The sequence below is a fragment of the Argentina silus genome (assembly GCF_951799395.1).
Source record: "Argentina silus genome assembly, contig: scaffold_225, whole genome shotgun sequence".
Lineage (NCBI taxonomy): Eukaryota > Metazoa > Chordata > Actinopteri > Argentiniformes > Argentinidae > Argentina > Argentina silus.
The window spans coordinates 35,001-47,500 of NW_028152298.1; the positions used below are offsets into that span (position 1 = coordinate 35,001).

The 12,500-nt window shown below is 45.4% G+C and overlaps 2 protein-coding genes across 2 annotated transcripts; both read left to right on the plus strand.

The window, feature by feature from the left end:
- Positions 1-1,587: 1,587 nt before the first annotated feature.
- On the plus strand, positions 1,588-2,418 carry LOC310824905 (gap junction Cx32.2 protein-like; the record flags this gene model as incomplete). The annotated part of the gene is made up of 1 exon (XM_083698162.1): positions 1,588-2,418. The coding sequence occupies one exon, from the start codon at positions 1,588-1,590 to the stop codon at positions 2,416-2,418; it is 831 nt and encodes a 276-aa protein (XP_083554288.1).
- A 4,860-nt stretch (positions 2,419-7,278) lies between these two features.
- On the plus strand, positions 7,279-8,436 carry gja1b (gap junction protein alpha 1b; the record flags this gene model as incomplete). The annotated part of the gene is made up of 1 exon (XM_083698164.1): positions 7,279-8,436. One exon carries the CDS (start codon positions 7,279-7,281, stop codon positions 8,434-8,436), a length of 1,158 nt encoding a protein of 385 aa, XP_083554290.1.
- Positions 8,437-12,500: the final 4,064 nt, after the last annotated feature.

The following is a 12,500-nucleotide window of genomic DNA, read 5'->3' on the forward strand; positions in this document are numbered from 1 at the left end:
GTTAAACACTGCCATTGGAGATTCTGGATTGAAAATGCTTTTTAGGCCAAGAGCTTAGTCTGGGTCTGGGGAAGCCAGCCTCTTTCAGTTTGTGTTCATCCTCGTACAAAGAGGACCTCATCTGTGTACCAGGAGTTATCTCTGCATTCCAGGGGAGGCTGGTGGAGGTAGAAATCGGAGGACAGGCTCATAAAAGTGTCATCCATGGGTGATGTCCCCGGTCCAAACCCGGCACGTACAATGGTGCCCAACGTGAACCAGATCTCTCCTCTGGGAGTTCAAAGGTGAATGTAGCGGAGGTGGGTTGAAAAAATGGCAGCCCTGTCTGCCACTTCTAAGCCCAGATGAAGCCCACATATCAGGGACGCTCTCTTGGGTATAATGGTTTACGTCTGTGACATCCATGAGAGATACCCCCCGTTCGAACCCCACCAGTTCCATAGAGAATATGGTGGTCGCTTCCTCTTCACCGTCTGGGAGGCTCGTACTCTTCTCCTCTCCAGTCCAGTTAGAACTGGACAGAGGCTGGTGTGGGGAGCGGAGGTTACAGGTTGACTTGGTATGTGGTATTCTGCATGGTCACAGTAGGAGTGGGAGTCAAGCATATGCTTTTGTGGGAGTGATGAAAGGGTCATCAGAGTTACCAGAAGACAGACGACATCAAAAAAGCAGAAGTTGCAAAATACTTCGGCTAATGGCTAATACTTCGGAACTGAAGTCTGATTGGGAGTAAGAGTGTGACCACAAACACGTAGCTGGCTAGAGAGACCATGTGACCCCAGACACGCAGCTGGCTAGACAGACCAAACCCTTCAGGTTTATAAGAGCGGCCTCCCCTCAGAGTCCATCAATACCACCATCCCATGTTGTAGAACGTTCTAGAACGTTGTACATCTTCAGAGCCGTATAGATGACAATGAGTTTCTGACCCGGACATCATCAACAGGTGAGTTGATCATCTTGTGTGTATTCAAACCAGGGGAGGCTGGTGGAGGTAGAAATCGGAGGACGGGCTCATTGTAATGCATGGAACGGAATTAGGAATGGTCCATGTATGGAACAGAATGAGGAATGGCCCATGCATTACAATGAGCACGTCCTCCGATTTCTACCTCCAGCAGCCTCCCCTGATTCACACTACGGGCTCTATTTGATATACTATGCAGCTGTGCCTCATGCATTTAAATATAAACTGTGGTTTTTACTACATCTTGATTGTTGTGAGAAAAAAGTATTTATTCATCTTATTTTCCATCTCACCAACGTTATCACAGCCATTTTACTGGCCTAGTTTATCTCTGTACTGTGGACCTGTTTCCCAGACCTAGATTGAGGCTAATCCCAGACTAAAAACCATCTTGAATGGAGATTTTCCATTAAAAGTGCCATTTAAATCCTGGACTTAATCACACTTTCAATAGAGATTTTCTATAGACATGTATTTATAGTCTAAGACTAGGACCAGTCTTAATCATTGTCAGGTAAACGACCCCGAAATGATTTAAAGATTATTCTCTGGAATGAACTTGATGAACTTCAATCTCCATCTCTTTTTCCCCTACACAGAGCCAGCAGTAATCAGACGCCATGGGGGACTGGTCGTACCTCTCCAAGCTGCTGGACAAGGTCCAGTCCCACTCCACCTCCATCGGTAAGGTCTGGATGAGCGTCCTGTTCATCTTCAGGATCCTGGTCCTGGGCGCGGCGGCCGACAGCGTCTGGGGGGACGAGCAGGTCGACTTCACCTGCAACAACAAGGAGCCCGGCTGTGAGAACGTCTGCTACGACTGGAAGTTCCCCATCTCACACATCCGCTTCTGGGTCATGCAGATCCTCTTCGTCTCCACGCCGACCCTGGTCTACCTGGGCCACGCCGTGCACGTGATCCACCGGGAGAACAAGATGAGGGAGGCGCTTCAGAGCCAGACGGACGGCTGGGCGGCGAGGATGAAAAGGCCCAAGTACACGGACGACAGCGGGAAGGTCAAGATCAAGGGCATCCTGCTCCGTAGCTACCTGACCCAGCTGTTTGCCAAGATAGCGTTGGAGCTGGCGTTCATCGTGGGCCAGTACTACCTCTACGGCTTCTTCATGGACCCCATGTTCCACTGCGTGCAGGACCCCTGCCCTCGGAACGGCGTGGAGTGCTTCATGTCGCGCCCCACGGAGAAGACCATCTTCATCATCTTTATGCTGGTGGTGGCGTGTGTGTCTCTGGCCCTGAACGTCCTGGAGGTGTTTTATCTGGTCTGTGTCAGGATGAAACATCGCTCCAGGAAGCAGGCCAACCATCATCTGTTGAACTCGGCGGAGAAACCGGCCAGCCTGCTCAGCCCTGATTGGTCAGCTGACCTGGACGCACACAAACAGCCACTCAGTTTAGGAGACGGCAGTCTAGATGGAGCAAAGGAGGAATAAATAAAAAGCATTTGACTTTTAGTAGATTTCACTTGATTATTGACTATTTTCTACACTAAGAGAAAGTATACTTTCATTGATTGCATATTGTGTTTTTTTGTTTTGTTTGTCAAAGCTTGCATTAACTAGTTAGATAACTAAGTTTGCTTGAATCTTGATGTGTCTGAGATGACGAATGTTGTGTATGTTGTGCTTTTTTCCCTGGAAAAAAATAAAGCATGTTTTCGAATTGTGTCTCACTCAACTGCAGGTTTCCCGTACACACACTAGGTGGCGACATAAACTTGTTAATGGAAGCAACACCCCACCACAGCCGATACGGGCCCTGTGCTCTTCTTCAGCCTCGACTGCATGCCTTAGTCTATCGGTCTGTGATCACGGTCAACCGTCTTTTCATGTTCAATACAATAGGTGACAATATTGAATGTAACATAATAATATGTATTGATTATTTGGTGGTTGTAATACATCTTTGACATATTCTAAGTGTCATCACATCAAACAAGAAGAGATAGACATGAATATTAAAGTTTGATAACTACTGTACTGTGGGCTTTAGGTCTAGTCTTACTATATAATATATATTAACATTTGGATCTTTTATAATCACTTAACATCTACTCCTCAACTCAGCTTACTGGCCGCGTAATCAAAGATAACGGAACGCGAGAGGGCCTATAATTAGAAGGATTAATTGGTAGCCTACGGGTCATGTTCCAAGTGTTATTAAATTCACGGTGATTCCAAAATTACGCATTTAATCTTTGCTGTTCTAGCAATCTAACTTTTTGGGGGTTTAATTGAATTACTTTTCACCAAGAAAAGTACAGAGAAGAAACGCAAGGAGGTCTAACTCTTGACGTAGAGATCAGGTGACTGAAACTTTTCTCCCCATCGATGCTTTTTTTCTCCCCCATCCCGTACGAGCACTGTTATAAGCAAGGGAAGTTTGACAACTCCGTCTCAGTTTCTCCGTGGTCCCAAACTTGGATTTCAAGAAAGCGGTGACTGATTGTAAGAAGTGACGGAGAAAGTCCCTCAGGACTCTTCTCAGTAACTTTCCAGGTGAGTTTCAGCGAAAGAACATTCTCTTCATCGACCTGAAGAAGTTGCCTAACTTTTTTTTTTTTTTTTTTTGACTGTGTTTTCATCGTGGTCAGAAAATACGTTTAGAAACGGATTGCGCTCAGAATCCGGACGCGCAGTGCCTAAGCGACGGAGCGACGAGGTATTTATATACATTATGGTCCAAAAAACCCCACACAGCTCTGTATTTCTCTGCTTTAGTCATAACTCAAGGAAATATTTATGCGATCCTTCAAGTCGCTTTAGATTAAACATGGACTCATTTGTCTCACTTTGCCTAAACATTTTATTACAGCCTAACTCCCTTTTTTTTCAAAGTTTCCTTTTTCCATTTGATTATAACTAAGATAAATAACCCGAAGTAGATAAATTGGATTCTGACATGTATTACCCTGTGATGAATTACAAACAACGGAGGACATGCGCTCAAATTATAATGAGCTTCTTATCCCTGCTGTAGACATGGGCATTGATTTATGTTCTATTAGTTAATGCTAAAACAAACGGCACCATCACCAGTTTTATCGACATGGTTTATTGATATTTTGCTCAGACCTTTTACTCATTCTTATTGAAATAGGTTTGGTCAGTCAGACTTTTAAAGTTCTTCCCTGCAGCCGGGATTTAAAATGTTCCTCTTGTTGGTGAGGAAGTCTTGAGGGTGATATTCAACAGATGTCCTCCTAACTTGATGAGTCGTATTCTTCAAACCAGCTGAATTCTCAGAGGTTTCATCTCAGTGGGGCTCTTATCAATTCTTCAACATTATCTTTTGCCATTGTCATCATTATCTTTTGCCATTGTCATCATTGATTTGTTAAGTCTCCAGGTGGCTCTTAGATTGTTTAGTAACATTGACAATCAATGATTAAATACATTGATTTAACTATTTATGATGACCTATTAAGATCACAGTGAATGTGAGTGGATTTTGTCATGGTACCATTATCATTGAGTCTGTGGCTCCTGGACTCATTGTCCCACAGCTTGCTTGGTGATTTTCCACTCTGTCTGTCTGAGAATTGGGGCCACCGGTTCACTCATGTAGAAAACTGGCGGGATTTCTGTCATTCATGCTAGACTTCAACAGTCTGTCTTATGATTATTATGACTTTTTCTTTACCTGTAGTTCAACCTGCATGCAGGGAGGTGAGAGAGAGGTGACACAGTTTCTCCCCAGAAGTAGGCAGGGTGAGGGGCATTATTACTGAAGTAAAGGCACATGCTGCTCTCTTGTTGGTTGGTTGGTTAGTTAGTTAGTTGGTTGGTAAGTTGGTTTGTTGGTTGGTTAGTTGTTTGGTTGTTTTTTGGTTGGTTGGTTGGTTAGTTGGTTGGTTGGTTAGTCAGTTAGATGGTTGGTAAGTTGGTTGGTAAGTTGGTTGGTTGGTTGGTTGGTTGGTTGGTTGGCTGGTTAGTTAGTTAGTTAGATGGTTAGTTAGCTGGTTGGTAAGTTGGTTGGTTGGTAAGTTGGTTGGTTATTTGGTTGGTTATTTGGTTGGTTGGTTAGTTGGTTGGTTGATTGGTTGGTTGGTTAGTTAAATGGTTAGTTAGTTAGATGGTTAGTTAGTTAGTTGGTTGGTTGGTTGGTTGGTTGGTTGGTGCACCCTGTCTACTGATGGTCCCTACCCATCTACATCATGTTTACCATGACTGTTGGTCATTGTTCGGTTATCAAAGGGACATCCTACATCCTGCAGCCTACAGGCTATAGGTTACAGATAGAATTCAGTTGATGAATCGATTGTTTAATCTATTGAGTATGTGTGATAGAGGGCTCTTTGTGGAAGACATACAGAGACACTGTAAGCAGGTCAGGTGTTAGGTGGAGCGTGATGATCAGGGGCCCCGCGCTGCAGACTCGCGCTCAGAGGAAACTTGGCTAGTGCAGACAGACGAACTGAGCGCGCTCAGAGAGAATGGTCACAGAGCAGAGAAGGCGATCTGAGCGCGCTCAGAGAGAATGGTCACAGAGCAGAGAAGGCGATCTGAGCGCGCTCAGAGAGAATGATCGGAGTGCCAGGCGAACTAACCGAGACTTTGGTCCTCAGCAGGGGAGGTGAAACACCCTGGACTGAGCATTCTCTCACCCTTCTCCTTGAAGTGTGCACTTGTTCACTCTCCCTCATGGATGTTTTATTAACCAATGGTCTGGTGGCAGAAAACCTGCAATAAAACACGGTGCTCTCTGCTGTAAACTGGCCTCTGGTTCATCCTCACAGATACAATGACTCTGGAAGGGTGGGGGGGGGAGTCAAGGAGGGCACACTTGTGGGAGAGGGGGAGATAATCAGACTGCAGACTCAGGGGGTCCCTGCGAGAGAGAGGACGGTGCTTCTCTACAATCCCCATAGAATGCAAAGGCAGTTGGTTAGAGTTAGAGGCTGGAGGATAGAGGCTGGGGGATAGAGGCTGGAAGATAGAGGCTGGAGGATAGAGGCTGGAGGATTAAGGCTGGAGGTTCGAGGCTGGACTATAGAGGCTGCAGGATAGAGGCTGGAGGATAGAGGCTGGACTATAGAGGCTGCAGGATAGAGGCTGGAGGATAGAGGCTGGACTATAGAGGCTGCAGGATAGAGGCTGGAGGATAGAGGCTGGACTATAGAGGCTGCAGGATAGAGGCTGGAGGATAGAGGCTGGAGGTTCGAGGCTGAGCTTGTTAGGTAGAGTTAGTTCCCTAGATGTGTTTCTCTGTTCAAACACATGGCAAGCTGTTCAGTATGATACTTATATTACAGCAGTCCTGCCACTGTTTAACCACTTCGGTTACAGATGAGTTCTCCAGGACAAACGACAGTCAACAAGAGTTCTGTGTGAATACAATGAACAATTCTGTTTGAAAACAATATCGAATGATTTGTTCATCTGGAGGGCAAATTGTTACAGTTTGGATAAAGCTGTTACTGCATCTGAAATGGTTTGAGGGAGTTTTGTTGTTTTGGACGTAGGGGGCATTTTCCATAACCAATTGTTCGATGTGCAACACAACACAGAGCAACACAGTTACGCTCACACACACAAACCACGTTTGATATCTTTAATTTTCTCCACATCCTTTATTTCTACATTCTTTCATGTTTATTGGACTTGTTAACAAACAATGGCTTGATGAGAACCAGCGCAGGCTTGTGCAGGCTGCTTTTATAGTTTGAGAACCAGGCAGGCTTGTGCAGGCTGCTTTTATAGTTTGCTGATGAAACAGAAACAAATGTGCTTCCCAAACCTGGGCCCTTTCCTCCAACATTACAGGTATTACCTCAGTATCTGTAAAAGAAGCCGGTTTGTTTCAGGTTTAGTAAAGACCACACAAGGCAGCCTTCTCTCACCGTTGCCTAAAGGAGAACAACAGAGCTTCATCTGAATGCTCTAATTCACTCTCTGAATTCAAGACACACCAAGACACATTTGGCACACAATAAAGAGCAGACATCAGGTGAAGGTTTAATTTTCACCTCGCCTTCTCCGGCAATTGGATTTGTTTTGTGCGTCACTGTAGCTGTGAAAAACCGTCACGAGACCTCTGGGCATGACACCTCCCCTCAAACACTGAGATGGATTACCATCATAATCAAATGTGTTTCCAGTATATGAACACTTACAATTCAGAATGTAAACCTCAAAGATAAGCGATACACTAACAATTGTACATTGGATTTTTAAATATCCTTTTTTTCTTTTTTAATTTACAAATGATTTCCTTCTTGTTTTACTGCATTAAAGGAACATCTTGTCATGCTCTCCCTTTCTCTGTGTCATCTCAGATAAATCCGGCTGAGGATGGGTGACTGGAGTGCCTTGGGGCGGCTGCTGGACAAGGTGCAGGCCTACTCCACCGCTGGGGGGAAGGTCTGGCTGTCTGTCCTCTTCATCTTCAGGATCCTGGTCCTGGGCACCGCCGTGGAGTCTGCCTGGGGAGACGAGCAGTCCGCCTTCAAATGCAACACCCAGCAGCCCGGTTGTGAGAACGTGTGTTACGACAAATCCTTCCCGATATCGCACGTACGGTTCTGGGTCCTACAGATCATCTTCGTCTCCACGCCGACCCTCCTCTACCTGGCTCACGTCTTCTACCTGATGAGGATCGAGCAGAAGCTGATCAGGAAGGAGGAGGGCCTCCGGGCGGTGCAGAACGATGGGGCGGACGTGGACATACCGCTGAAGAAGATCGAGATGAAGAAGCTGAAACACGGGCTGGAGGAGCACGGCAAGGTCAAGATGAAGGGCGCCCTCCTCAGGACCTACATCGTCAGCATCTTCTTCAAGTCCACGTTCGAGGTGGGCTTCCTGGTGATCCAGTGGTACATCTACGGCTTCAGCCTGGCAGCCGTCTACACCTGCGAGAGGGCGCCATGCCCCCACAGGGTGGACTGTTTCCTGTCCCGGCCCACGGAGAAGACGGTGTTCATCATCTTCATGCTGGTGGTGTCCCTGGTGTCCTTGCTGCTCAATGTCATTGAGCTCTTCTACGTCTTCTTCAAGCGCATCAAGGACCGCGTCAAGGGGAAGCAGCCCCCCACCCTCTACCCCCAGAGCGGGACGCTGAGCCCCACCCCGAAGGACATGTCCACCTCCAAGTACGCCTACTACAACGGCTGCTCCTCCCCCACCGCACCCCTCTCGCCCATGTCGCCCCCGGGGTACAAGCTGGCCACCGGCGAGAGGACCACCAACTCCTGCCGTAACTACAACAAGCAGGCCAACGAGCAGAACTGGGCCAACTACAGCACGGAGCAGAACCGGCTGGGCCAGAACGGCAGCACCATCTCCAACTCGCACGCCCAGGTCTTCGACTTCCCCGACGACACCCAGGAGACCAAGAAACTGACGGCGGCGGGTCACGAGGTCCAGCCGCTCGCCCTCATGGACCCGCGGCCCTGCAGCCGAGCCAGCAGCCGCATGAGCAGCCGCCCAAGGCCGGACGATCTAGACGTCTAGCCCCTCCCTCCCTCCCTCCCTCCCCCCCTCCCTCCCTCCCTCTCCTCCCTCTCCTCCTCCTCCTCCCCCCCTCCCACCTAGCCCCCGTCTGACGGAGAGGGAGGGGGAGGGGGTGGCGGTGGGCAGAGGCCGAGAACAGAGAGCACTAGGAGGTGTTCTCTCGTGCGTTCTCTTGAAGGGGGCCGGGGATGGGGATGGGGATGGGATGGGGGGGGGGTTTAGGGGCTTACTTACCCTCGGCCGCTGTCCTCATTGGTTCGCTACAGACTCTAGCTGTTAAAGAGACGTTATAATTCTTAACACTGTTGGAGGTACTATTACGTTACGTTACTGATGACTTTGAAACTAGTGGAGCTAACAAGTGTTAACAACTACACAACAACTAGTGGGCAACGTAGAACACGTGAGAGAGTGTTCCCATAACCCGCCCGACAACTGAGTCCCTCGTTTCACTGTAGGAGAATACGATGCCTTGGCGATGTGTTTGGTTTAATGATCTTGTTTTCACCTGTAATAGGTTTTTATTATTATTATTATTATTATTATTATTATTATTATTATGGCCACACACAATGACATTCCATTTAGAAATATTGCACTTCAATAATATAACAAAGTGTCTTTTTTTCTTGTATCCTTGGAAGTAGTTTATAAAACACTTGGCTTATATGTCCCCGTAATCATCTTCTGTCTGACTTCAAGTCTGTCTGTCTCCATAAACAGGGTCGTTTGAGAAGGTTGCTCATGATTTCAAGATGAATATTTATTTATTAGTAAAAGCATGCAGGACATCCACCACTAGAGGAAAGACTGACTACTATCCAAGGCAGGGGAGGCTAGTATAGGTAGAAATCGGAGGACGGGCTCATTGTAAAGCATGGTATGGAATGAGGAAGGGTATCAAACACGTGTGTTTGTGATACCGTTCCTCATTCCATTCCATGCATTACAATGAGCCCGTCCTCCGATTTCTACCTCCAACGGCCTCCCCTGATCCAAGGTCATATCCCAGAGCCAGAGATGTACACAGTTCGTCAAACTCTAATGGCCGCCATGTTGGTACCAAACATTCTGTGACAGCTGCATTCTAATTAGAATGTGATTTAGAATGTTAGTGTCATGGAATGTTTGGTGCCAAGATGGCGGACGGTTTGCCAAACTCTGTATAACTACGGCTTTGTCATATCCATAGTAATTATATATGAAGTCACTACAACCCAACTGCATATTTATTGATCATAATCCAAATTTCAGCAATACATTTTTCTCAGCAATAAGAGGTTGCTTTTATTGATTATCGTGGACTGTCATTTCCTGATAAACTTTGAATTTATGTTTGGTGTCAGTTTTTTATTTTTTATTTTGTTGTTTGTTGTCTTGGGTTTTTGTGGGAGGGAAGTTTCTAGAGTGTGGACTGACTCAAGCTGCTGTAGGACAGATACACAGCAACCGCTTTTTTAATGCTTACATATGTGTCCCTGAGCATCTCTGAAAGAAAGGCTTTATTTTATTCTTATTTTTGAAGTGTATGTTTGTTTTTATTTTGTTTCCTTTTGAAAGGTAGAGGAAGGCAGTAGAATGATTATTTGTGTTTTATCTTTTTTCGGAGTGAATGATTTTTTATTTTTTTGTTTCAAACTCAATGTAATCGTTGCTGCTTGAGAAGATAGATGTTTAGTACTGTAAATCAAGCTAACTGTCACAAATGTGAGTTTTTAGAAGACTGCTTATAGAGCTGGACTAATATTTAGTCAAATATATTAAAAAGGTATATGCCAATGTAGCTCCACAACTTCCAAACCTGTAGACGGAAATTTCAATTCGGATATTTCTTCATGTTTTTTTTTTTTTTTTTTTTTCTTTTCTTCAATTTTGCATCATAGTATTTCGGTACTCAACAGAAAGTTTCATGGGTTTTTCAGCTACAATGGTGTTTGCACTGAGATCTTGACTATAGGGTGTAATATGATGCAAAAAAAAAAAGTGGCAAGTGTTTTCTGATATGCATGTTACTAATTTATTTTACAAAACACCAGACAGAAAGCACTGCAGTGCGTTCAGAGACAACCGCTGGTTACAACAACCATCTTGAGAGGCTAAGAGCAGGTCTTCCATTCCCAGTCCAACCCGGACCGTGCATGCGTTTGATAGCGTGGTCTGATTACACCATCATTTCCATGGAGACCCACTGTTGTGCAGTGTGTAAGTGCATGATAGCAAAAAAAACTCATTAATCATATCTGTGAAAAGCTATTTTAACCAATAAAGATTTTTTTCTTTCTTAAAGGCTTTTGTTCTCTCTCTTTATTCAACCAGTCATGTTGTCAGTTGTTAATGAAGCAGCGCAGAACGAGGTCTTGGTGCCTTGCAAGGGCGCTGCTGCTCACTTTGGAGCTGTAACTTCACAACAGAAAACGGGCCGCGCTCCAGAACAGGTTGAACTTTTTATTTATTTTGATTTAATCATAAAATAAGAACAACAGGGAGCGAGCCAGAGAGCGAGTCAGTGGCACAGCGTTCTGTTTTTCTTATTTTATGATTAAATCAAAAGAAATATAAGTTCAACTTTTTTTCTGGAGTGTTTCCTTCCCGTTTCCTTCATGAAGTTGTTCGTGATGAACTTACAGTCAGTGTGATTGGGCTGTTCGCAGTCTCCGTGGTTACCGGCCACATGAAGGCCACAGGGGAGAAAGAACTGTTAGCCTAGCCACAGTTAGCTTTTAGCCTTACAGTGTGTGTGTCCGTCTGCAGTTCAGCCTCCTTTGTTTCGCCCCATTGGTCCACCAGGGCCACAGCTCGCTGGAGACTGACTGTGAGTTAATGTGATGCGTCCAGCTACCTCAACACAGGATCAGACAAACGAACACAGTGATCCCTGGATAGGGTGTTGCATCATCTGCTTGGGCTACGTCTTTGGTGACTGTTGGCAGCAAGGGGTTGATGATTCAAAACAAACACTAAACAACCGCTTACCTACGTCTGTCTCGTGCTGCCGGTAGGTCGGTGGGTCTGTAGGTCTGTAAATGCCTCGGGAGACTTTTGTAAATTTCATAATATGAAAAGACTCAGCTCTTTTTCTGTTCTCCAAGTTTCCTATTTAACCTTTCCACAAAGCTAAACAGAACCACATGTGTGGACCGGGCCTGTGGACCACATGTGGCTGGGGCTGAGAGGGTTGAACCAGCTCTGCTTTGATCCCCTGCTAATTAATCTGGACGTTTTATTTAACAGTGAGTTTTTATCAGGACTTTTAAACAAGATGTCGTTGTACATACAAGAACCCACCACAAAAAACTGTTGAAAAAGACAAGATTTATTTTGGGGGGAAAAGGTAGATTTATTGCATAATGTATTTACATAACATTAGAAATAATAAACTTGAAAAGAGGACAGCCAGAGTGTGAACACTAACAGCAGCCGTTTAGATGGTTTAGAAGAACCAGTTTTAAATGTGAGTTTAAACCGTCTATATTCTCTGTGTTAGTGAAGGAAAGATGAACAACCTCTGATACGTTGACCTTCACGGTCGCGGATAAACAGCTGACCATTTAAACGCCATTAGCCCAGTGAGAGCATCAGAGCTTTCATATTTCAGGAGGTAGTCTCAACATTTCAGACTATTTTAAAGGTTACTGAAACGACAAAAAGTACAATGTTAGACTCTCTGGTGCTATCGGCAGGCCTACAATACATTGACCTTTCTATGAAAAGTCACATAATACAGAGCTTTTGGTAAAATGTAGATTTTTTTGTAGCATTTTCAGAATGACATGAAGGGTTTATGACCTTCTATCCATGCAGCCAGGTTAGAGGCAGTGTTTTACTGTGTTTACATGTTACATGGTGTATTTTCATGGTGTATTTTTAGGACTCGAGTGAGGACAGTTTTACTGGTACTTGAAGCTGTATTTTCTCCACAGACTAGTGGAAACCTCAGTGAGTGTCTGAGTTACATTTCCTGTGCCCTGAACAACCACTGTGACCACAGAGACAGGGTGGTGCTACAGCAGGGCTGGTGCTAGGCTAGGAGGAGTAGCTAGGCTAGCCTAGGAGGAGTAGCTACT